Consider the following 27,147-nt stretch of genomic DNA (forward strand, 5'->3'; position numbering starts at 1 on the left):
AGAGCCGCGGTGCGACTGCAGGACGACGTCATTTTGAATCCTAAACCACCTGTCTAGCTCCGGAGTGCGTAGGGATTGGCTTGACTCGCGGTGGGGTAACGAAATTTCATCTTGGAGGCCATAATTTTCCAAGTCTGCGCGAAAGCGATTTCGAAAGCCGGAAGCAGGTCATACCTGGCAAGATTTTTTAGACAGTACTTTTTTTTTTTTTTAAACACAAAGTGACGTTGACCAATAAGCAACACCATAATCGGGTTTGTTCTGAACTATTGATGGCTAATTCAGTCCTATTTAAATGAAATGAAGTTCGTTTTCGTCACTAGGGAATTTTTTGGACTGCTCTTTTATTCGGACTATTTTTCGTTACCCTCCAGGTCCGAGAAATCGGTCGGCTACTGTAATTCAACATAGAAAATCCCGAATACAGCTGGACCCCAACGTATGAAATCACAGCAGAGCGGCATTTCGGTGGTCTTTCCTCTCCGCTAAGCAGGAGGGCTCTGTTTTTTTTGCCCACCAATGCCGAAGAGTTAAATGAGGCCTCCGCGATAGTGCCGTGTTCTAGTGAGCTGAACAAAATGCGGCTTCCAAGTTACGCCCAGTACGGGTATGCAACTATTTCAGGCAAGTAGGCCAGGAGAAACGAACTCCCCAAAGGACACGCCGAGCTGGAGTACGTGAATCGTTCTAGTTTTCTGGAGGCTTTGCCTTCTGTTTCCTGTCTTCTTGCCTTAAGCTGAAAAATATTTACGGCTCACTTGACGCTGCGCTCCAACGTATGCGTTCAAGATTGTTCCGGTTGAATCATTGATGCGGAGTGGATACCAATGCGCGAACGCATTGGAACGATGCTCTGACAAGATTCTGCATTAAGCACCAAGCTTCGGCTTTAACGCGTTTGTTCCAGAAAATGTTGCTTCCTTGAGGCGCATCCCGTTGCATCGTCACTGCTTGTTTTTTTTTTTTTTTTTTGTCATCGGTTTCAGCCGACGGGCATTGTGATGCATGGGGGGCGGCATGGCATGATCCCAACGGGGATTCCGAGTGTGCGTACATTAACGTTAGTTTAGTCCGGCTGTGGCCGGTGAGACGCCGTGAACGAGGGAATCGCCAAGTGCGAGCATTCGGCTGAGAACTCCCAGTTTTCACGCTGCGCTTATGCAAATGTCTTTTCTCAGCTGTCGATTAATGATACATGCGAAGGGTAGCGCTTCCCCTGTAATATATAGCGCAACATGTACGGCAAAACGTAGCTATTGTCATTATACAGGTTGTTACGACCACAATTGGAACAATTTAATTTTTTTTTTCTGAGCGAACCGCTGCTCAATTCGCTCTCAAACTTCACACGAACGTCAAATTTTGTGGTCTGGTTTGTTTGACACCGGGAACAACAATGGTATATACCTGTTTATTCGGAAAGTAAATAGAAATGGTTTCCGCCTATGGGGAAATGGCGGCCGATTTGGGCGTGCGAGCCATGGCAGTGCAAGCTGGTCTTGGAATGACGGCGCCACCTGGGGTATGCAGAGCGAAACGGACGATGGGGATTCACGTTCGTTTCACGGCAGGAAGGAGCCGAATGGGGTAGCAGACGATCAGAAAATGAGAAAGTAAGTTGTCTGATCGTCTTCTACTTCATTTGGCTCTTTCCGCGGTAGGAAGGAGCCAAATCAAGCAGCAAGCAATCGGAAAATGTGAAAGCAGGTGAGGAAACAAATCCAACGTTTGTTGCCAACGATAAACCGTGGGGATACTTTAGTATGATTGGTATCTGCTGTTATGCACCTATTTGTGATCCTCGTAAACTAGGGACGAAATAGATTTTCTGATCGTCTGCTACGTGATTTTGCGCCTTTCTACCGTGAATTCCCATCGTCCGCTTCGCTCTGCGTACCCCAGGTGGCGCCGTCGTTCCAAGATCAGCTTTCACTGGCTCGGACGTCCAAATAAGCCGCCATTTTCCCACCGGTAAAAATCTTTTTATTTATTTCTCAGAATAAACAGGAAAGTACCGGTGTTGTTCCCTGTACCAAATAAAATAGACCACAAAATGCGACCTTCGTGTGAAGTTTGAGCGCGAACCGAGCAGCGGTTCGCTCAGGAAAAAAAAAATTAAAGTGTTCCAGTTATCGTCGTAACACCCTGTATACGCTTGGCAAAGAAAGTGTTGTACGTAGCGGTTTCCTTGGTTACCGCTGGATGACGCTACCGACCTACTCCGGGTGCGATTACGGAATGCGAGCGAAAGCCGCCCGCGCACCGCCCTGCCAGAGATGAGAAAGTCTGCTCCCCGACAAATCACGCGAAAGAGTTTGTAAGAGCAATGAGTGAATTAAAAGTGAGTTTGTTCTGTTGAAGCTGTCTCTTATGCTCTACAATGTGCGGAAAGCCTTACCTGCTTTAAGCAACCGTTGAGCTGCAAACAAAAAGAAATACACAAGTAGAAGTTTAGTGCACTAACAAAGAAATAAGGAATTCGTTTTCTCCTATCAGAGCCTCATTTACAGCATTTACTGTACTCTTCTCTTATCGCACCTTTGCAGGTATGCAATCAGGAGGAGGCTGGTGGCAGCGTATCCCTGAAATGAAAGTTAGCTCACAGGTGACGACTTCACGCTAGACTTTGCTGCCCGCTTTCCAAGAAATGTAGTCAAACAACAAACAACAAAACAAGACCGCTTGAATGTGCGAGTAATAAGTATTTATATTGATATGGACACGCACACATACACGCACATGCACGCACACACAAATTTGGGCTGAACCAGCCTGCGTGCCAGCTAACCAGAGTAAATTGGTTTGATTTTTTTTCTTCAGCACTCCGTAGATTGCTCCTGAACACTTTCCGTGCATTGTCCTATATTTTAAGTGCAGTGAACTAGGCATTAGACCGCAACATTGCACCGGGCGACTATGGAGATGTCTGATCAAGTATCGAGGCTCGCTGAAGGATAATGTATCTTGAATGAAAAATAGAGCGCGACTTCGACAACGACACAAAGGAAGAACGATGTGACAAGCGCTTTGTGTTGTCGAAGTTGCGCTCTATTTTTCAATTATAATGCACCAACTTGCCCTACAGATGTGTTTAATAATGTATCTTGTGTGTAGCTGCTGGTAAAAAATTAAATTCATGGATGTTGGCTCGCATTTTTACCCGTTTGTTTCGTTTAGATGTCGCTTATTCTATGTTGTGTTTGTTGATCTTCTGACCTGCGTATCTATTTTGAGGAAATTTGTGAGGTCAACAGGTCAGAACTCCAAAGTTGAATTTATATTCTTGCTGTCCACTGCGAATAAAAGTTTATTTCTTTTACACACCCTTTGACTGCATACCAATAGTGCCCACAGAGGAATTTCCACGGCAAGCGGCTCTCCATTTTGTATGCGCTGAAATACAGGGTTCCCAGCTATCATGCACCAAGATTTAAAAAAAGAGTAATTTCGTAACTCGAATAAAACCTAGTGCGTAATGTTTACAGTACTGTGGAGAAGCGGACAGTAATTTTTTCGTTAATGAGACTTAACTAATTAATTGCAATTAATTACCTAACTCGAGAAGTACCGTCCTAATCACTAAAGTGTCAATGAGGCACTTGTAGGTACCCGCGAGGGGCATCTAACTGCGGTATTTTCAGCGACGTACTAATTCTGTACTCATTTATTCTGACTGATAAAGAAAACCCGCGAAATATGAAAAATACCACGTGACGGCGCCTCCGCGCGCATCGTAAAGCAACGCCCTTAAACAGGCTGCCTTTGAGTTAGCCAGAATGAAATAAACAAAAGAAAGAAAGAAGAAATCGCGCCCGAGTTTGTGCCTTATCTGCACACGCGGCCCGCGATACTTGCTGTTGCTGCTCCTTCCATGCATGTCATTATCAAGGTGATGAGCTGCCTCTTCGGTCGGGTGACAGGGGAAGCAGTTGCTTTCAATCAGCTTATTTGGGGACGCTGCTTTACAATGCGCGCGGAAGTGCCATCACGTGGTATTCTTCATATTTTGCGGGTTGTCTTTATCAGTCAGAATAAATGAGTAGGCAATTAGTTCGTCACTGAAAATACCGCAGTTAGATGCCCCTCGTGGGTACCTACAAGTTTCTCATTGACACTTCAGTGATTAGGACAGTAATTCTCGAGTTAGTTAGTTAGGTAATTAATTACAATTAATTAGTTAAGTCTCCTTAACGAAAAAATTACTGTCCGCTCCTCCACAATAGTGCAAACATTGTGCTCTAGGTTTTCTTCGAGTAACGCCATTGCTCTTTTTTTAAATCTTGGTGCATGACAGCTGGGACAGCCTGTATAACGAGCACGCCGGGTCGTCTCCTGTTGCTAGACTGCGCAATGCGAAATACAGTAATCCCTCGTTAACTCGAAGTCGCAAAGTCCGCTGAAAATTTCGAGATAAGCGGAGTTTCGAGTTATGTTAAATGCCTAAAATTTGTGGCCAGGTCACTGAAATAAGAGATAAAGAGCTGGCAAAAAAAGCTTCACTGCACTTGGGAGCTTTGGTAATGAAGGAAAGAGTGTTCGCAGGGGAAACAAATATTTATTATTGCGGCAGGAAGAACCGCGTTATGCTCGCCTGTTTCGTGTTCGCATCTGGTCACATAAAAGCTTTCTTGAGCTGGGCAATGCATGGAATGAATTGTTGGTCGCCAAGGCTACATTCTACCTTGTTGTGAAGTAGGCGCAGCATCTTCGTTGTTTCTGCCGTTGTAGGCACTTCTTAAAGCTCCTCTGCATCCTCATAACCAGCTGCATCGACCACAGATATCTCAACGACGTAGGCGTCGGACAGCATTCCGGTAACGGGAACATCGACCTCGTACAGCGCAAATTTGCGGTGTACGACCGCGTTCGGCGCGTAGTGGGAGCTAAGCGTTAGAACGGGGACCTTATCAGATGTCTGTAGCGGGCTTTGCCTTGTGTCCTTTCTCTCAACATTTTGAGGTATCCGCAGTCACCCGCAAAAACGTTTCGAGATAAAGGGCAGCAAATACGTGGCGCATATGGAAGGTATGTGCACGGCGAAAAAAGTTTCGACCTAACCGATATTTCGAGATATCCAAGCTCCAGTTAACGAGGCATTGCTTAACAGTCATCTTTAAGCTGAGAAACGTTGGAATTACCCCGCGGCGATGGGGGGGAGGAGGAAGGAGGAGGAGGAGGAGGAGGAGGAGGTGGGGGTGGAGAAGGAGGAGGAGGGCGTTGGGAATGGAGGGGGAAACACCCACGAGGATGTGTGCAATACAGGTTCATGGCACCGCGCGCAGCCACCGAAAGAGACAGGCGTTTAAGGCGATGTCCAAAGGCCTATAAGCACAAGCGGACGAAATTCGGAAAGTTCACGCTTTTGCCAATGGCAAGTAGTCCTGCCTCGTTGAGGGGAACCGATTTTGATTCCTCAAGTACGTTCCCTTATAGTCAGCGCCTGTTTCCCAACGCACCGAGTGCGTGCGTTTAATATAATCGGGGGATTGCTCGTAGAACAGACGCTGAGATGGCGTGAACGGGCCAACAGTTTTCAGCTGACTCCATGTCGTTCCTTGCGTTCTCCTCGCCCCACGCGCCTCCACGTGTTTGCGTTTAAAGCTGAGGGGAATCCGTGTGCGGCGTCAGTTTCCGGTTCCCTTGTGATATTGAACGTGTTCAGCGCAATGAAGCAGCGGATATGAGCTAAGGGTGCTAAGGGACGCCAGCTGTGCACTCGAAGCCCCCCGGGTGCAGGGCTGCCCTATTTTACTGGGTCGTTAGTTCATTTCCACTGCTTCATCGTGCTGAGCATGTTCGATCGCGTATGTGGGGCGCACAAGAAAACACTTTTCTGTTTGCGTAATGATTGATTGATTGATCGCTAGTGGTATTCCTTTTGAAACGGGGCGATTACGTATCATCTTACGAAGAAAAAAGTAGTATATCGATGTCTAATACTCTTTGTTTGATGTTAGCGCTACTCTTAGGGCAAGAACAAAATACTTTTTTTTTCTGTTGCAGCTGGTAGAGGTCCTAGGCAATAATCCCCTCTTTGCTTTTCGTCCACCAGCATTCTAGTTTTCTTTTAGTCGCCGCGACAGCCTTGAAGTTCACTCCCCCTGAGCTACACTTAAATCTTAGGGCTTCTGGAAGCCGAATATTTTCTTCTTGAAGATTTGGACGGATACACTCATATCTAAAACTACGCGCCACATAGTTTCTGTTTCTTTTCCGCAGACCACGAATACCGCATAATTTTCTGCATACTTCCCCATAAAGCTCTTAGTTCGGAAGCAACCTGAACTAGCCTCAAAAACTAAAGCACTGCCCTTGGAATTATGGTAGAAATTTTCCTTTTTGATATTCAATTTCTCTGCCCTGTACATCTCTCTCTACGTTTTGGTTTCCATTTTTTTATCTCCATTTCTTCGCTTCTATCTGCCTTGCTTCTTTTTTGGTTACCTTGGCTCTCTTTGATTCTCCACTGTACTTTTCATATTTCATCGCTAGCCTTCTATTTTCATTAACCACTGCGTGTCCAACCCTTTTCATGTTTAGGTACCAAAAAACTTTAGCTTTTAGCTTTGTTAACTAACGTAACAAAGTGTTCCGCATAAGTGAACGTGAAATGGCTGAGTACTCACCGCACTGTTGTATTTCTGTTGATTGCAAAGAATGCACTGGCTCTGAAACAGAAACCGCACTTTGACGCTGCCCTGGGCATCTCAAAAGCGACTCTCTTTTTTTGCTCTGTGTGGGATTTGACTCGTGCACGAGCAGCCCCGTACTCCGCGTCTTTCGTCTAGTTGCACGCGCTGTTCGGATACGTGTCAACGTCAAACCAACTGGCACAACATTGAACGCTAGGTAGGGCAAAAGAAGAAATTTTAGCCGCAGCACGCAAGAGCGTTCATCCCGTTTGTATTTATTTAAAGGGGCTATGCATGCAGACAAAACACAAGTTTGGTTCATTCGAAAGATTGCCTCGTTAGAATCATACTGACACCACTTTTAATGCACACTTCGTTCAGAAAAGCTACATAATTAGGAAACAATGGAATGGCCATGCGACCCACTAGCACATTTCCCGCAGCAGAACCTATGATGTCATATGCCCAGCTGTGCCATTGGCTGAGGCCGGCAAAGGCAAACGCAAATTAGGCAGGGCTTATAAGCTTGCCGAAGGATCTATGATGCATATTCATCTTACAGCAGGAAGAATGGTGGAGTAAACAATGAAAGTTACGAAAATACACGTAAACATTGAAGTAACGATGCGCACTGCTGTTGGTACTGTGCGCACAATGCTTTTTTTTAGCTGCACAGCAGCCCGCCGCTTTGGAGTTGTCTTACACGACACTGGCCAATTGGCGTAAACGACGTTGTCCTACGTGACCCTGTTTGTCAAGCATACCCCATGTTTCACGAAACGATTGCTTTCTACCGTAACAAAAACAAGCCCGGAACACATACGGCCAGAAACAAAGCAATGGCGGACAACAGTCCGCGCGCCTGACTATGGCAGCACCATCTGGGGGGACTGACGGTAAGCAAGGCTGCAGAGCCTAATAAGGAACTGGAAGTTCTTGTGAATACCCGCCCTGATTATTTGATGGCAGACGTCACGAAAACACACAATTTGGAGGGAGAATAAAAATTTTAACCTCAATTGATTAATTTCCCAGTAAATACGGCATCGTTTGCTGCCGGACAAGCGCTGGGGCACTATAAAACACTAAATCTTTCGAATAAAAACTTGTATTTTGTCTGCATGGCTAGTAAAGTACGTTGTTAGGCTAGTTGGTCGATCGTTATTAACAGATGTATAGCGCAAAAAAGACGAAGGGCAAAAGTCCTCGCAAAAGTCCTCTTGCATTCTTTGTCCTTTGTCTTTTTTGCGCTATACATCTGTTAATAAAGTCTGCATGACCCTTTAAGCATGTCAGAACAAGCTGTTCGCCGCAAAAAACGGCAGCTGGGAAACGGAGATACAACGTGATGTTGACGCAAGTACATGTCCTCAAAATGGCGAGCTTACCTGTAAGGATGAGGCTTGAGACAACATGCAGAATCTGACAGTTTGCTGTAAGGTAAGGGGAAATGTGAGCAGCCGTCCAAAGAGAATAACGACACGAATAGTGGCAAAAGGTTGGATAGGCCGCTTTTCGACAAGCAAATGATTCCGCCTTTAGAAGGCTGTTTGAAAATCAAGGTTTCTCTATGAGAGCGTTCACTTTGGTTGGTGTGTTTTGCCCACACGTTTAGGCACGAAAACTAAAAGCTGCCCGAGTCATAGATTGAAGTCACAACGCACGTTAAATCTGCAGCTCACACGTTTTAACGGAATCGTTACTTTCGTGCTCCGTTTCTCTGGCGTTATGATATGTATCAGACAGTTTTAAATTGTCGCCTTGAGAATTTTTTATCGAATATCCTTCAAACAAGAAGGTAAGCTTTCCCAGTTCAGTAACCTTCCATTCCCACATCAACCCCTGTTCCAACATTGTCAGCTGACGCAGCCAGCCTAAGTAAAATTTTGCGACCCGTCAAAACAATGCAATCTCCCAGCCCCAGCCCCGGTAAGAAATTTTCTTCAAGTAAGAATTCTTCAACATACTTAGGGGACGTGGGCGCAGGCTAACAACTCGACTGAGGCAAAAAGGATTGGCAAACAAATATAACAGACTGTCGTTTGGTAATTCAGGAAGGCTGAGGCGGCTGACACGCCGGCCCAGGCTATGCGCTATTCTGACTTCTCAAATAGTTTGCGAGTGCCCGTGGAGTTCGCCATTGCGTGTTGCGCTGACTCATCAAGCCGGCGAGCATTACCTGACAGGGGTCATTCTCAACTGGAATCCTTACGTTACAGAATTCCTGTCTGATGCCAATACATGAGATCGTCTACGGTAGGGAACCGGACAACCCCAAGTTTGTCCGCTATAATAAAACTCTAGTGCTTCCAATTTTTCTTCAGCTAACTATCAAGAAAGTCTGCTCAATCAGAAATTACTATGCCCGGGTACACCTTCAGAACGGCCGCAGAAGTTACCGTTGTGCCTCTTCATCGCAGCTGGATGTTACTCCGCGCGGCGCAAGTAGTGCGTTACTGGGAAGATTTTGAACATGACAGGTGCCATCACAGGGATATTCATATGCTTATAAATTACGGCAGCGACGACAAACAAACTACGTGAGAAAAGGCAGACGATATCACGCATTCATAGCCACCTCCTTTCAAAACGCGCGCGCCCGTTGACATCCGGGTCTTTTGCTCAGGCGCAGTGATACCGTACATGAGCTATTGGCGTGCTTAACTTGTTCCCGAGTATTGGCGGGGAGCGCGACCACGGGCGGCGCTAAGAAGCGCGCCTCCGTGACGTCGGCTTAGAGATTCTCGCATTCGTCGCCTGCTTCACTCGGGCTCGCTCTCCCTGCTGTTTCTTTGCGCTCAGTTGACGTCTGATGCTTGTCCGCACCAGATTTTGCGTGTGCGTAACTTTTTATCATAATAATAGACTTAACACCGTATACACTAGCTGAAGGCGTAAGTTAGGTACAGTTTTGGATAGCGCTACGGAAGAAACATTGCCGGCGTTGACCCATTTCTTGCGAAGACGGTCCTGTGCGGATCGTGAAGAGGCGGAGCTAGGCGTCGGCTTCTTTCGAACAAAGGGAACAGCCAGCTGCTAATAACCGACAACAGCAAAAATACAAGACCAAAACAAATTGCAGGCCTTCGGGGCTGTTAGCTTTGGCAGAAGGCATTATGATTCCCCGTAATAATATATACGGTATAACAGTTTTGACAACCATGCACAACGCTCAAATATATTGTATCGCATCGCTTTACATTGTCATGGCATGAAAGTATGCCGACATGGACTATCGGCTGTAGGTTGAGATACGAATAACCCACTGTGTGTATAGGCGCGTGCTGGTTTTACCCCAGGCAGGTTTATTGAGCAAAACGAGTCCTGTCTTCGGTAAAGATAACATAGCACTATGTTTGTTCAGACCTGGAGGAATATTTCGGTACATTTCCCACAGCCACGTCTTGCCAATATTCAGATATGCGTTGTAGGAAAACTGCACTCAAGAGGAGGAGGATGAGGCGAAAAAGGAAACTTTATGTAGCAGTAAAATCGAGCTGATTAGTGGGCCAGTTCCCCAGTCCAGGTAAAGAGAGTAAAAGTAATTTTCTTCAATTCATAGAACGCCATCCCAAGCAGACCAGTATTTGTTCTTTCCGCTGGAAGGGTTGGAAAACAATAAAGAGCTGGTTGGGAATATTCATCGGTTTTGATTCTTGTAATACATGCACGTATGCTATTTATTGCGTTCATTAGCGAGTATATCAAGCCTTCAACACTAATCAAGTCATAATAGTTTGGGTTGAGAGTCACCTCATTATGATAATGATGGTTACGATATAAATTCGGAGCACAAAAGCCGCCTTCGAGTACTCTGGACAACGTTGTCTGGGGCGCGATCGCGGTGGCGTAGCACAACCCTTCTCATTCTATTTGCATGTGAATAAACAATGCATGCTGCGGATATATCTTGCCCGCAGTCATAACGAAAGCCAATTTGTGAAGAAGGGAACGTATGCCATACAGCCTGAAGAAAATATCCACACAATCTCTGTGAGCCTGCCAAACATCTCCAATCGTACTAATAAGACGTTTATGATATTGCAGAAAATTAATTCTTTGGGCACAGAAAAAAAAAAGAACATTCGTCTGATACAAATCAACAACGAAAGGGTGCGATGGGCGTGTAGGGGCCCGCTGCGTAGTACGTAGCATTTGGCAGCGGCGGCATCGAGGAGCAACAACCTGATCTTGGCATTTAAAATTTTCCAGGTTGGTTCATTTTACTGGCGTTTCTTTTTGTTATCCCGCTGTTCTCTGCCGCTGCTGCCAAACTTGTACCTACCAAACTTTGTGCTGCTTTTCGTTTGAGTATGTCACGCTGCTGTGTGTGTCGGTCGCCATTTGATTCTGGCGGGCCGGTCTTGACTTGTGTGGAATGTCAGTTTGAATTCCATATAGGATCATGTTCTGGCGTTACTGAAAAAACGTATAACTCAAAACGTAAGAGTTTCCAGAAAGCATGGAAGTGCGACAAGTGCAAGGGAGTGACCGCGGGATCGGAAGACGACACTGACAAACTAACAGCTCACACTGAGCTGATGGTTCGACTGCTAGCGATGGAAAAAAAGCTGGACGCGCTTCTTGTTTTACCTGACAAGGTTGATGCACTTGAATCGTCTGTGCAGCATATGTCAAATAAATTTGACGAGTTTCAGACGCGTCTGGCTGATCAAGAAAAAACCACAAAGGATTTGTCGAAGCGGCTCGACCAGCTTGAAAGAGCAGGCGCAACTGCCGATATAGCTCAGCTTAAACGGGACGTACATGAACTTGAGTGGCGTAGCCGCCGTTCCAATCTTGAAATACACGGTCTTGCAGAAACCCCAGAAGAGGATCTATTGGTTAAGTTAAATGAACTGGCAACACAGCTGCTCATCCCGCCGATAACACGAAGCGAGATAGCTGCCTTACATAGGCTCCCGTCAAAGCCAGACAAGATACCCGGTGTCATTGTTCGTTTCGTAAGCCAGAATCTACGCGATTCTTGGTTGGCAGCTAGGCAAGAACTGAAGAAACAAAAATGCGATGTGTATATCTGTGAGAATATGACTCGGTTCTCCCGTAAACTGCTGGCAGCAACAAAAGAATGGGCCAAAACGTCAGGCTACGAGTATACCTGGCATTCAAATGGTAAAGTGCTGGTGCGAAGGAAGAGTGGTGACCGGGCGGTGGTTATCCGTTGTGAAGATGACCTTGACGGCCTTCCTCAATAACTGTGTCACTTTCTGCTGACTGAATAGCTTTTCTTCCTTTCATGTCTTCTGAGCTTGACTTTTTACGCGACATCTCTGATCTCAACTTTCATTCAAAACTGTCGGTATTTCACTTAAACGCTCGCAGCTTGCAAAACAAAGTTGACGATGTTTCAGTGTTTTTATCTGGTTTAAACCACACTTTTGACCTTCTTTGCTTCACGGAAACGTGGTTTTCCCATAATACATACGTACCGATTACTGGCTACGAATGTGTATCGTTAGGACGCACACGAAAGACAGGAGGAGGTGTCGCTATATACATACGCTCTGGGTTAAATTATACGGTTCTGTCTGAATTTAACCTTATTCATGAAAGTTACGAATGCGTCAGTATCAAATGTTGTAATATCCTGTTTGCAGTTATTTACCGCCCCCCTTCTGGGTCTGTAAGCGATTTTTTCTACTTCATTGAAACGATGTTAGAAGAATGTGTCTCTCGAAAGTTGCAAAACGTGTTAGTGGGAGACTTCAACATGCATGCCTCAATTGAAAATTCAACATATTTTACTTTCCAAGAATTATTCCAGTCATATGGCTGCTGCAACACTATTACTACCCCAACTAGGATAACAGAAAATGTTGAATCTATTCTTGACCTATGCATTACAAGTTTCCCCAGCAGTGAATTGCGATCAGGGACTTTGTCGTGCGATCTCAGCGATCACTTGCCCATATACTGTGTTCTGCATACTAAGTATCCCTCCGCTTTAAGAAACGGTACTTTAACCAGGGAATTCTCTGAAAAAAATATGGAACATTTCAAGGTTAGCCTCCTGTACCAAGACTGGAGCTCGGTAATGGGTGCAACAAGTGCTGACAGTGCCTACAACAACTTTCTAACGATCTTTCTCAGAATATACAATTTCTGCTTTCCTTTAACAACTCCCCGAAGGCATAAAAGAACGCGGAAGCAATGGATCACACGTGAACTATTCGAACGAATTAAATATCGTAACAAATTGTTCCATGCATTCCTACGCACCAGAAACAAGAGTGATTTGAAATTGTTTAAAACCGTCAGAAATAAACTGAACGCTGACCTTAAAAGAGCCAAACGTGAATATTACATACACAAGTTCTCGGGAATATTGGGAAATTCTCGATTAATTTGGCAAAGCATTAAAGAACTAATATCGTGTCAGCCACCTAAACAAGTCATAGTTGAAAAGCAGGGGTTCTCCGATGTAGAATTGGCTAATATTTTCAATGACCATTTTGTCGACATAGGTGCTCCTTCCTGCGACGTGACAGAAAAACCTTGTGAGCAATTCATCTGTGTAAACAACCCTAATTCCTTGTATTTGTTCCCCACGGATGAGAATGAGATTTTGTGCATAATTTCTGACCTAAAAGACGGTTGCGCTGCTGGCCCAGATGAGGTAAAAGTAAAGCCACTAAAACTTGTTAGTAACATCGTAAGAGTGCCGTTAGCGCACATTTGTAACTTGATTCTCACGACGGGTGTCTTTCCTGACAAAATGAAACTTGGTCGCGTTGTAGCAATACACAAAGGTGGATCAGTAGAGGAATTGAATAACTACAGACCTATATCAGTCCTGTCAGTTTTTTCGAAAATAGCGGAACACATTATAAACAAAAGGTTGGTAGGATTCCTAACAGCAAATTGCATTTTAGCCAGGGAACAATTTGGGTTCCGTAGAAATAAATCTACAGAAAGCGCTCTCCTTGAAATTAAGGAGCAGATACTTGAAAACATCGAAGCCAAATGTTTCACGCTTGGTTTGTTCCTTGATTTAAGGAAAGCTTTTGATTGTGTTCAACACGACATTCTTGTACGAAAATTGCCTTTCTATGGAATCCGAGGAGTGACCTTGTCACTGATAAAAAATTACCTGTCCTCTAGAGCCCAGTACACCGTTATTAATGGCGTAAATTCTGAAATTAAGTGTTTAAAGTATGGCGTACCCCAGGGATCAGTTTTAGGGCCTACACTATTCCTTTTATATATAAATGATATGGTAAACATAAAAGGTCACGCTAAGTTAATATTGTATGCGGATGATACGAATGTATTTTTTTCCGGAACCAACGTACAAGATCTAGTTGCACAGGCAAACAGTTGGATGTCAGATCTCAGTTTTTGGCTTGCATCTAACAAACTGGAATTAAATGTAAAGAAAACCACATATGTATTGTTCAGAGCTAAAGGGATACCCGTACCTTTAAATATAAACATACGATTTCGCGGTTCCCCAATTCAGGGATCAACATCAACCAGGTTTTTGGGAGTCCTGTTCCAAGAAAACCTCTCGTGGACACCACACGTTGAATCGCTTAGATCAGATCTCTGTCGTGCAATTGGTATTTTAAACAAGTTAAGACATTACCTACCGGCAGTTGTTAAACGCGATATATATTATGCGCTCGTCCACTCACGTATTAGTTACTGCTGTTTAGTTTGGGCGACCACAACTCAGACTAACCTAAGAAACCTTTTAATCCTACAAAAGAGAGGAATGCGGGCTATTGCCAACCTGCACAGAACCGAAAGCGTAGCGCCGTACTTTGAAACTTATAAAGTATTCGATATCCGAACTTTATACAAATTGAAACTAAGCCTAGAAATTTTCCGCCAGCATAGGACCGATAAAGCATTGTTTGAAACTAACTACTGCCCGAAAAACACCTGTTATGAACTACGAAGAAATCTAATTGAAAAACAGCGCTCCCGAACAAATTATGGTACTCAGAGATTAACATCTCAAATACCTGATCTGCTAAATGAAAACCCAATTTTAATGCATCACTTAAATAGTTCCATACGAGTGATAACTTTCAAAATACTTGTAAAAAAAATACTCTTTGAAAAAATGGCATCTGAAAGTTAATTTAGAGTTGAAATGTGTGACAACCTATTCGCAGTGTTGTATTTTATATACCTCACACGACTGCTTTGTTAAATTGTTTACATCAGTTCATGTACAACAAAATTTAGTATCCTAATTTCATTGTTTATGCAATGCCATAAGCAAAAAAACTCCTGATTAAACTGATGTGATAGTTATTTCGGTTCTGCAGTTCTGTACATCTTTTTTGTTGTTGTTTTGTGTGGAAATTGTGAACAAGTGCCACTAGAGTCAAGGTCTTTTTGCGTAGCATATATCTGTTATCATTATACGTTTTTTGTGATTTGTCATTGTTTTTATATAACCAACAATTGCGTTGATATAGTTTGCCTATGTTGTCATTTGGTTTGTTGCGTGCTCATAATTTCATTGACTGGCGGTTGAATGTGCGTTGCTAGTGCTGCTGTCATTGCGCTACAACAGGGACGGGGCCTCGTCAGGCGGCCCAATCGGGCTCGATCAATCGGGCTCGATCAAATGGGCTCAAACGCCTTTTGCCCCGTTCGCCTTGGCAGAAGATTGGAAAATATTCTGTTTTTTTTGCACGGTGTACTTGTACTCTGCCTAAATAAACAAACAAACAAACAAACAAACAATTAGATTTTTGAGTCTTCATAAGAGCATCTCAAAATACTGCGGGGAAGCCTACGCATTTTGCATACTTATCGAGGAGCTCTGAACGCTGAACCTTGCGAATAAGCTAGAAAGTACGAGTTACACAGGATCATCTGACCGATCCTCTGAACAAAGTTATTCTCTCTCTCCTCGTGTGTTGCGAATTTATGTGGGGACACTGCTTGAAATTATTCAGATGCGTCAGAAGCTGACAAGAATTACTGAATTACTAGAAATACGCTTTTAAAGCACTAAACCATCAAAGCGGGCGATTTCTAGCAGAGGCACGGCTACCCCTCACAAGCGGAGTATAGCAGACGACACCAGTGCGAGTCCCTACGCCGACGTCAGAGCCAGGGGGCGCCACTCAAACATCTCACCGCCAATAACAAACGTGTTTGGTTTTGTGCACTACATGTACTGCGCCCAACTTCTGTGGTCATCTTTCTTCCCAAAGTGGAAGGGCCCGGAATTATTTTCACACTCTTCGCATGCCCGTTCACGTGCACAGACGGTTACGGGTTATGCAGTTAACACAAAATATCTTACCTGATTAAGAGTCCCAAGGAAAAAAGCCGTCACAACGACTGAGCAGAATGGCAGGGATGTGGCCAGTGTCTTCCACGCCTTAAATACCTGCGAGAAGGTTGCAACGCGCACGTATTCTATAAAGACAAAGCGAGAGCACTATTGGCATTGAAATAGATCGCTGCGACTCATCCGCTACATTTATTTACGGGTGGCGTGTTAAAATCCGCCAACACGCTACAGGTCGATTGAAACAGTTTTTCCGCGCTAGACGCAGCTTGCCAAACATCCACGAATATTGACCTACATAGTTAAATTGAAACACGCAAGAAAACCTTAAATGCGAACGTATTCGACAGAACTCTGTCTGGTTGGGTTAAACTTGAGGAAGAGGCAGACACACCAACCAATGCCGTATATTGAAGCGGTCCCAACGTTTCGGAGCCTACTCGGTTCCTTCATCAGGGTGTAAGACAAGAAGCGGCAGTTATACCAGGTGTCTTCTTCTTGTTCTTTTTCTTTTTACTCATATCTTGCCCTTGCGCGTCGGAGACAGTGAGCGTAGATAATGGGAAGGGCTCCTATGGATCTATTCAGGCCTTCCCGGTTCACTTGTATGTGCCAGGACTCGAGGGGTATTCTTTCTAAGTAATTGGTTTTAGTGCCAATCACCTGCACGCCGTCCAAGTCAATATTATGGCCAGCTTTTTCGCAATGTTCGGCCAATAATTTGCGTTCAATGCCCGATTTGCAAACGTCTTTTTGGTGTTGTCGGAGGCGTTCTGAAAAGTTCCTGGTCTCGCTGACGTAACTAGCGGGTTAAGACCGTTGGGACCGCTTTCAATAAACGCCCTTGGTTGGTGTATTTGCCTCTTCATCACTCAAGAAAACCTGTATCATTTTGCAGCGTTGGAATGTGCCAGTGGTTTTTATTGTCACTGCCTTTTCGTAATACTGCCAGGCAGCCCCGACTGTGCACACCGAGTGTTGGAAACGTCCAGGCTGCTGCTGCCGAAGAGATCTTAACGTGAGCATCCGGGCGAAGACGAAAGAGGAGTTCGTTAAGCGCTGGTTCTTGCGGTGGCAGCTTATGGTGGGCCCAGGTTTGCCCTGTAAGCAGACAGTGCTTGTCCTGCTGCATCCAGCCTTAACTCTTATTTTCCCCTAACAATATAATCGTTACCGGTTTCGTAATCATCAACGCTGGCCTTTAGAGGGCAAGCACAACGGTATAGGGACCGGGCGGCCGTTGTATGGCACCACCGTCGTTTCAGCGAACAGCGCCACCCGTGGCGAACCGCTCGTCAGTGGAATGCCGGTGGCGGTCAGCGCAGCGCAGTTGTGCATGGCTTTCTGTCGTTTTTCTGCGGTGCAGCTTGCAAAGCGTACGTAACCGCATGTGGATTTCTCAGATCGCTAAATCTTGAGCGCGGATGTGACGTTTACGAGGCATGCCATGTGTGTTATTTAAGCCCATACTCAGTATTTACAAATAGCAGACGACGCTCACTGCGCCAAGCTGGAAGTCAAGCTGGAAGTGAAAGTTCGTTGTTTCGTGCAATTTCTTCATGCCTGCATGCAGTTTCGCGAATCGAGGAGTATATTGCCGCTAAATGCTCCCACAAAGCCGGTGTGTGCAACTGATCTAGGAATGATGCGGCGCTGGCCTTTGGCAGTTGATGACGAAACCGCGTCGACGTCGTGCACAAGCGAAAGACAAAGTTGGGCTGTGTCTTCGAAGATTCACCTCAAAACAGAAATTGTGACGGACGACGCTTCCGTAACTTCATTACCTACGGCTGAAACGTGTTTAATTTCCCAGAAATGCTCTTACTACAGTCATCGGGAATCGTTGATAGAATAAATACCGCATGATAGTAAAACGTTATTGCTTGTCATGGAGAAGCATTGCTTTACAAGAATTGCAGTGGTTGCTGGCTAGTTGGTAAATGGTTTTTCAAAAACCAATTCCTGCGTGGCTGAAGGACGCAAGACAGGAGGGTGCCCGAAACCTCTACTCAGTTTCACAACTGAATGCTGCGATCGGTTTACAAGCTGCCACCTACGCTTGAAAAATCATGCGCACTTCCGTCTAACGACGATGGTGGTTTATCGCAAAGCTCTATCGTATGGGTTTCCTTGGTTGCCCTCTCTATTGCTGCTTTCCCGATTTCTCACATTCACTTCACTGCATTGTAATCATCCCCATCTGGCGTAGCAAGCACTGCCGCTAGCAGAGCTGACCTCTCCAGCCCACATTAAAGAGCTCTCTCTCTCTCTCTCTCTTCTGGATTTAAACTTTGACTAGTTAAGCGTCGAATTTGACCAGCACACAGTTTGGTCTTTTGATCGCAGTGTCTTTGACTGACAATTTCCCATTCGATTTCGCACGAAGAAAGCTTTGTGTTCAACCATCATAATCATTAGACGGAGGTCTAGATGATTTTGCTGTTTAATTTTGAACTTCCATGCTCCCTCCCTAAATCTAAACTTTTTCCAGCGTGTCGGAAATGTGTCTCTTGTGGAGGACTCGGGCTCATGCACTCATATTTGAGGCAAATAATCACGCGCTTTTGGTGTTTTCACCAGGCATTACACGATTTTTCTAGGTACTCTGTAAATAATACTTAAGCATTAAAAAACACCGCCTGACGTTAACACGGCCACATTTTTTTAACTATCGGTGCCAGCCTTTATTCTACGCCGGTGGTAAAACGGGAGTGGGAGGAGGGATGGTTTGTAGCTTGTGCTGTTGAGTTGGTGAATAACTTTGGCTCTTGATAAAATGACCACCACAAACGTGGGATTTCCACTTCGGCTTTCAGGCTCCCATGCTGTCACAGTGTCGCTCACCAAAACCGAAGGTTTTGGTGAGCGACACTGTGACAGCATGGGAGCCTGAATGGGAAAGCTCACGGTTACAGAAAGTGTAAACTACCGCAACATTTCTACGGCTACACGGTAATCCATCTCGTATGCAGGTGCCTTTCTATTTAAAGCGCACGTATCGAGGTATCCCAGCTGCGCTAAGGCTGGCGTGGAAACCGTAGTCATTGAAACCAGTGAAGATAATTTAAAATGGTAGAAATGAATTCTAATATTGCTAATAGTTTTATTCCTACTCAGATCGCGCGGAGCCAGGCGCAGAGCGCTGCAAAAAGAGCTCGTGTAAATGTAGCCCTTACCCAAACTTACAAGCACCCAATAAGTTTGCGTAGCCGTTAGTGCATTTAAGAAGAAAATAATACTAATAATAGTAGTTTTATTCGTACTCCGAACGGGTGGAGCCAAGCGCAGATCACTGCAAAAAGCGCTCATGCCATTGCAGCCGATACCCAATTTTAGACGCGTCCGACAAGTTTACGTGGTCATTACTGCAGCTAAGAACCCAACACATCTGTCTAGACTTCGTTTCATCTCCCATTTCTGCTCCCAACGCCACCAAAACATACAAAGCACCGAAGCAAACGCGACAAAAACAACGGGAGGCTGTGTAGTCCAATGCACCGGCTCATTCCACTGACGAGGGGAGCGCCGAGTGGTGGCGCCACCCGTCCAGCTGCCCGGTCCCTATAGGCTGCATTCACTGGCGAGGCACGCAAGCAGGCAACCGTGTGAGTGCACCGTCACTGGTTACGTCGGGCTCTGCAAGATGGAGGTACTCGTGCGTGCTGAGCACACGATGTGTAGTGGACGTTCCAAACTCTACCCCACTGAACGCAAAGTACTGCCTCGACTCAAATGTGAGTGCGATTAACAACGTCTCTGTTGACAACACCGCTGAGAAGCGGGTTGAAACGGAGCAGACGACACATGTCGTTGTCTTGTTTTCTGCGGCGTGTGGGCGCAGTGGAACAAGCTGCGCCACGTCCGTGGCGCTTCGGCTATATCCGTGGCCGTTTGCAGTGTTACCAAGCGAAGAAATTGACAGGTAGAATTTTCAATGAATACCATCTATATACAACCATCAAGTCAATCAGGGATATTACAGCGCAGCTGCTAGCGCATCGTTTGGCCTGACTGTTTGTGGCGTCTGTGAGCAGCAAGAAGGTCGAAGCGAGTCGAAAGCCGGAGTGCCAGAAAGCGAAAAGCCGGGTGGATTGGGACGTCGTACGTCTATCGTTACGTCTCTAATTTCTCGACAGACTACCCACTGCTACCCAACGCCGCTGCCTGAGCACCAAAGGTGAGTTTATGCATGCGGGCGGACCGACGCTGATGGAAAAGCTCATCCAAGGTGTTAACTAGAGCTTCAGCCTGAAGAGTAGGGGTCGGTGTTATCCTAGGAAGGCAGGTAATGGTACGCATTGCGGCTCTATTAATTGCCTCAAGTCTCGGCTCACTCCGCTTGGTTCAGCTGTTGGAATTGGGCCTGGTAAACAAGCCGAGGCTGGGGCACAGACCGCATCAATAGACGGGCCATTTTGGAACAGGAGCCACCAGGCTTCTGTGAGATGCGTCAGATGAGGTGGAGTATCTGACCCGCTTTTGGCGAGCGGAACGTAGCGACATAGACGCTGACCCACGCGCGGAAACTTTTAATCCCAGCACGTGAAGTGAGGTGGCAGTGCTTAGAGGTCGGCCGCAGAGTTGTAATGCGGTCGGAGACTCCTCCAGTCGGCGACGGCCCTAAGCACTGGTCACAGGAAGAATACCTGTATTTTCGATGGAAAGTGTCAGTCCAGCGTATTCACACCATTTATGAGTGACAGACAAGGCTTATTAGAGGCACGCGGTTTGCCGAGTCAGGTCTTAGTGGACGGTCCACACCTTAATCTCGTCCGCGTACATCAGAAAGTGCCTGTCAGGCATAGAGCCGACACGCCAGGCAAGCGGTAACATACTAACATTAAAAAGGAAGGGCGAGATTACCGACCCTTGAGGCACTCCGCGGACAGGCGTAAAGTGACCCTAACTTGTCCCACCAATGTTAACTGAAAATGATCTTTTTGTGAGGAAGTTCCGGAGGAAAGAGCAAACCTTGCCCAGGAGAAGAATGCTTTGGAGAACTTCCAAAATGGCTCCATGGCTAAAGTTGTCGTATGCCTTTCTATGTCCATGGCAAGCACTCTTCGCACTTTGTGTGATCTGCCGCCAAGTAACACCGTTGACGAAAAGTGATCAAGCCCATACTCGGTATACCCAGAAGGGCCCTCAAACCAATTTGTGCCGGGTGGTACAACCGGATAGTGTCTATCCCTCATACCCGAGAGATGCTGTGGGTATTCTAGAAAAGTGGTGCGTACCTCCAGAGTAGCCGATACTCGCCGTGTGGGGTTGGCCAACAAAAGAATCCATCACGAGAAAGCTTCGCGTTCAACCATCGTCGTCGTTAGACGCAGGGGTGCATGATTTTTTTTTGTTGTGTAACGTACGTGGGTTGGGTATGTGATACCGTCGCTGTGTGACCGTATTTATATAGGACCTATTGGGCCATGGCTAACCGCAAGTACGTCGAAGACCTGTAGGATCTAAGGAAAGCTCCCACTTAACAGAACATTGTACTACAGGCGGGTGTGCACCCATTTTTGTTCTTCGTCCGTTTGATGAAGACATCGGGACAAAACCACAAGGTAGTTGATAGAGGCCTTCCACATAAGCAGGTGTGCGATCACTGTGTTAGCGCTGAGACATTATAATAACAGTCAAAAGATACTCATATACCTGCTCCACACGTTGCGGAAGGGGTATAGAGATTTTCGACGTCATTTCGCTTTTGGCTTTTTTTTAACGCATACCGTCTTTTGTTTGCCGCGTGTGCCTCCGAATGCGTATATTCTCTTAAAGATTGCTTTCGTGCTTTTTTTATCTTGGTCGAGAGGAACACATCACCTATAGTCTAGTCACTATATACTTGTACGTCTATCTCATTAAACCAGTATATTCGAGTTAGCGCCTTGTCATCTCTCGTCGTTCGTTCCTGTTCAGCGAACTCTTTGGACACCCAGATGATTTCAGACACCCGCCTAACGTGGGCTTTGGAGCTGAAACCGACTTCACTTTCAACTACCAGAAGAAAAAAGATTGTTTTCAACCAGAAGCCGCTATTCTGCCACGAAGATGCCGGAGAGGTTTTAACACATGCGATAGAGTCGTACGATATCCTGCTTGCTAATTAATTGCTGAAGTTCTACCAGCGCATATTTATCAGTGAAGCTGGAACTGTCGGGATTACGGCAACAGCCAGTGGCGGTTTCGGGCAGAGCCTCGGAATGCTCGGATAGAGAAACGCTTACCTCCATTCGTCGCCGCGTCGCCATCGGGATCACTGGTCAATGTGGTTGAAAAAAAAAAATGAGCGCGATAAAGCCACCCAGCGAGAGGAAACGCCGCATGCCCCTCTCTCGATGCCGCTCGTCTCCGCTTTTTGTTGGGGGCCTGGCATGAAGTATTGAAAAGGAGCGAGCGCATTCATGACGAAGCATCCGCTTCGGACGTTCGCGTGCGCCCCTGGCACTTCGGCGCCGTGTGCAGCTCACTACGCTTATTCTGTGTAGCCCACTTGCTTTCTCCAGCGACCGACCTTTAGCCACGCATGAGAAACTTTTCACAACAGGGACCTGACAGTTTAAGGAATAAATTATTCGTGAAGCATGTTGACTGCTATTTCGGCAGCCACTTTATAAAATACTGACCGAGAAAAGCGGAATTTTTAATACAGTCGAACACGGATATATCGAACTCCAAGGGGATCGCGAAAAAATTCGATATATCGATAATTCGATATATAAAATACGTCTATCTGAAGATTATCTGACAACTCCGCACATCACTGAGAGTTGTATAAAGTTGTGGAAAACGGTAGTTTACTGTTTTGACCCTCAAAGCACGGAAAATCCGAACCGCAGCATGATGACCACCGCACTTTATTTATCATTGAAACGTCTTTGAGCTTCGCTTCTTTTTTGAGTTCGCCAAATTGTCTTCAAGTTTACAAACACGCACAAATGAGAAAATCAACGCTGTACACTGTGCCACAACAGAGGCGAATAACGCTGACGGAACCTCGGCTGCAGTAGGCGGTTGGGAACGTTGTCAAGCACTGAGTGCCGTCATCTTCAGTATCCGAACCGAACACCTCCCCCATCTGGAGGCGTGCAACGAAGTCGCTTTGCACCCGACACGCCCCGGAATAGCCGGGGCGGGTTATGCTGCATTCGCCTTTACGTCCACGTTGATACGTGCATCGCCCTCAAAACTACTGCGAAGAATTCCGAAGGCCTTTTCAACCAACATCTTTTCAGCAGCCTGCACCCGACGAATTCCCGCTTTCGTTGCTCCGAAATGAATGCCTTGGACAAAACAAACATACAACGCCTCATCCGTCCCCCTGCACGAGCCACCAAACAGCTCAATCACAGAAAAAGAGTGCCTCCGGTTAATTTATTTTGTCCTTTATGTTCTTTTGCCCCAATCACTATTTGCGTTCTGGTTATCATGGAGCTGCCCCTCGTGCTAGCGTGAAAACAGCTGTTGAAGGCCATCGAAGCGTCATAATGCCGCGGACGCCGCCTCTGTCTCACCAAGCCGTGCAGCTCCTGCGATGAGTCAACATTATCTCAACTCCACCCCATCAGAGGAAGCAAACTTTCAGGGGCACCATCGGCGCGGAATTCGATATATCGAATTTGCCCGTGATCAGGAGTTCGATACACGCACACAACAGCCCTATACTTTTGCATGGGATTTTCAAGGGGATGTTTGCACTGTTCGATATAGACAATATTTCGATATATCCGTGTTCGATATATCCGTGTTCAACTGTATTTCCTCAAATGGCGTCATTGTGGTGACAAATAAGTATGAGAACCCTACGTGAGTTGCTAAGCCGAGGTTTACTTCTTACCTGCCACGGTGGCTCAGTGGCTATGGCGCTGTGTTGCTGAGCCCAAGGACGCGGGTTCGATTCGCGGCCGCGGCGGTCGCTTTTCTGATGGAGGTGAAAAGCGAAAACGCTCGTGCGTTCGAGATTTCGGCAAGCGTTAAAGATACCCAGGTGGTCAAAATGAATCCGGAGCTCTCCACTACCGCGCGTCTCATCGCCTGTGTAGCGTCGGCGCGTAGAACGCACAATCAATCAATCAATCAATCAATCAATCAATCAATCAATCAATCAATCAATCAATCAATCAATCAATCAATCAATCGAGCTTGACTACTCGCATGACTACCGACGGCATGACTACCCGTGCTTTATTCATGTCCAGCTTTCCGGCTCATAGCGAGTGAGCGCGCTGGGACCACCACGGGGAGCAATAAATAAGATTTTGAAATTGCCTGCTTCAACGTCAGCAATTATTTATCAAGCATGTAAGAATAGAGGCGGACTTTGTCGTGGCACCATTGACCGTCGGTCCATCATCTGCCTCCCATCAATGGTGACAAGCAAGTTCTAGCACGACTGGTAAACAATCGCTGTGACACAGCGTTTTGATAGCGAGGCGTGGGTCGAGATAAATGTACAGCCAGACCAAGAAACATTGATTCGGTGGTTTCGCTTTTGCTAAGTTGTCTGTCAAGCGCTGAAGCAAGAGACCTCACTAATGGCGGCCCCTCGTAGATAATACCAGAGTCCTTCAATGCTTCTTTGGTCATGGAACTCCTGGCCTAAATTCGTACTGGGACAAAGGCTACCGCGAGGGGCGCTACCGCAGATCGGATGGCATCGGGCGGCCGCCGCTACTCTGTAGCTAGACCGGCAGGCACGAACGCAGAAGCAGCATGCCCGTTCGCACCAAATTTTTTCGCCACTCACGAAATGGTAAGTCCATTCGAGCGGCCCACGACGCGTAAAGCGAAAGCGCACTGCTGATAAGGCGGCGAGCGTCTGTTTTATCTTACTCCGTGGTCCGTTCCCTGACAAACGCTCTCTGACCACGCCCCCGGCTGCCCTCCGATCAACACCAGCGCCGCGGCGCGGCAGCGTACGAAGCTCTCCCACAGCGTGACGGCGAAGTTTCATAACCGGAAAGGCATTGAAGGACTCTGATAATACCTTCAAATGTTGAGGAGCCTCAGCTTATCTAACGTTGGGCTGCGTCTAGTGGGATCATTTGCGACTGCTTGTGCTGTGGAAAAGCAGGAATGGTCGCATAGTTTTATTTGCAAGGGGCATGATCTTTTACCAACCAGTCACAAATATGACCGAGCACGTAGGTTTTCAAAACGCGCGCGTTTCTGTCCGCTCAATTACATATATGTTCACACAAAAGCTTAATATATGTTCGCAACATTCTCCTCCATATGGATTTTGCTTACTGCACACACTCGGTGCAATTCTTTAGAATCTAAAGAAAGTTCCGTCTGACTGGTTGATCTATCTTTTTGTATTCTAGGGCGGAATTCTCAGGTTGTCTGAGTTTCAAAGTTGTCCATCTCGTACACGCTTCACCCTCTTTCATGGGGAAGGCACTTTGATTGATTGACCCTTTCCTGCCAAACAAAACATTTTTGGTAAAAATGACCACATGTAATTAAATGTTGTGTATTTACCCCTTCCTAATGATGCCTCGACAAGTGAAAATGGAAAGCCCAGAGTATTTTCGCCGAAAACCAACCCACACAACATGTGTGAGCCGAACTTCTATTCGTATGATCTGCAGGTAGAAAGAATACCTTAAAAACGTCATCACTCGCAGAAAAACGGCATTTTCACGTATTATTTACAAGTGTCATATTGTTTTCAGGAGTACTTTTATTAGTAATAGGATTTCGAGATGATTAATAATAATAAAGTTTTAATTCATATAATGAATAATTATAAGCAATATAGTTATCATAAGTAATTACGCAACTAGTTCAACGTGAAAGCGCTAGAAAACATCACCAACGAGCCACCACAAAACCGCTAATAAATGAGACGCCAAGAAAGCAAGAAAACAATATTTATCGCTAGCACTGCAGTGCATGAGCCCGCCACCCTGTACCGCCCAGCAAAATTTTTATGAAGCCGAAAGCCCAGCCCCAACAAATGTGTGGGTGCAATTTTCAAGCGTGATGACAAAACGCCCACGAAGGGAACGAGTGTAATTTTTAGCCTACCGTGTTTTTTAAAGTCCTACAATTCGTGTCTTACACTCGTTATCCAGAAAATGCGAGAATAGCAAGAAGAAATACGTTTTCATCTTGAAGGCGGCTAGCGTGGTAGCGCCTGCTGAGGCGCCACTTTTAATGTGAGATTTCTCGCCCCCTGGTAGCTTAATGAGTGAACTACCGAAACCAATAAATTTTCGGAAATGTTCGCAGCGACTACTCATGGCCGTAAAACCGAAACCAAAACTGGTGCCACTTAGTACACGATTTTTTTGACCCACACCTTTAACGCGCCGACCCAACGCAGGCGATGAGGCGCGCCGTGGTGGAGGGCTGCGAATTAATTTCGACCATCGGGGGATCCTTAACGTGCCCCGAAATCTCGTACACTCGGGCGTTTTTTTTTTTTTAGATGCAAAGCATCTCTTAGTCGACCCTCCGTCGTTCGGCGTCCGCACCTCTCCTCCTTGTCCCCCTCTCCCCGCCAGCTGTGACAACGCCGCTCTCCTCCTCGCTGCTCGGCTCGTCTCGTGCCGGTTCAGGAAGACACCGGCAACACTGTTGCTCCAGGAGCCCTAACCAGCTGCGATAACGCCGCACTCCTCCTCGCCGCTGGGCTCGTCCCGTGCCTCCGAAGACAAGGCTGCACAGAGGAGAGCTGGCGACGCGGAACGTAAACGGCAGCGTCGAGCAGCGGATTCCTCCCTTCTAGAACGAGAAGCCGCTTTGAAATGCCAGCGGCGAGTAGCTGATCCAAATGGCGTTCGGCAACGTGACAACGCTTCGAAACGCCAGCGTCGAACAGCAGATTCCTCGCTTCGAGAACGAGACGCCGCAAAACGTTCCCCACTACTCGATAAATAAAGACGACATTTAATACGCTACTACACGTGTCTTTACTCTAACAACCAATTAACACGCTACTACTCCACGGCTTTCCATCCCCTCAGGGTTCCACGTGGGAGGGAAGATGGTGTATTCTTTTTTTGCTTTTCGCCTCCATCGGAAAAGAGTCCGCCGCGCCAGGAATCGAACCCGCGTTCTTGGGGTCAGCATCACAAAGCCCACTGAACCACCGCGGCGGAAGTGCGACCCGCTGGATGCACTTCACTGCAGTGTCTGCGAAGTTACAGACATCGGCTGACATGGTGCCCGGTGTCACGCGATCCGCTCGCCTCCACGCATCGGAGCTTCTTCCACTTCGGAGATAGAGCG

At 46.3% G+C, this 27,147-nt stretch overlaps 1 protein-coding gene across 1 annotated transcript in view; it reads right to left on the minus strand.

The window, feature by feature from the left end:
• The window catches only part of LOC144162043 (uncharacterized), a 35,384-nt gene extending 13,176 nt beyond the window's left edge, over positions 1–22,208 (minus strand). Inside the window, exons 1-5 of the mRNA XM_077692561.1 lie at positions 22,137–22,208; positions 15,922–16,008; positions 8,021–8,065; positions 6,627–6,668; positions 2,399–2,419 (exon numbers count right to left, since the gene is read on the minus strand). Coding sequence (XP_077548687.1) covers positions 2,399–2,419; positions 6,627–6,668; positions 8,021–8,065; positions 15,922–16,008; positions 22,137–22,160 — 219 coding nt within the window. The 5' untranslated portion in view covers positions 22,161–22,208. The remainder of the gene's footprint in view (positions 1–2,398; positions 2,420–6,626; positions 6,669–8,020; positions 8,066–15,921; positions 16,009–22,136) is intronic.
• Between the last annotated feature and the right edge of the window lie 4,939 nt (positions 22,209–27,147).

This window comes from Haemaphysalis longicornis, unplaced genomic scaffold (genome assembly GCF_048455015.1).
Source record: "Haemaphysalis longicornis isolate Haplotype H1 unplaced genomic scaffold, Haemaphysalis longicornis Haplotype H1 scaffold_12, whole genome shotgun sequence".
NCBI classification, from domain to species: domain Eukaryota; kingdom Metazoa; phylum Arthropoda; class Arachnida; order Ixodida; family Ixodidae; genus Haemaphysalis; species Haemaphysalis longicornis.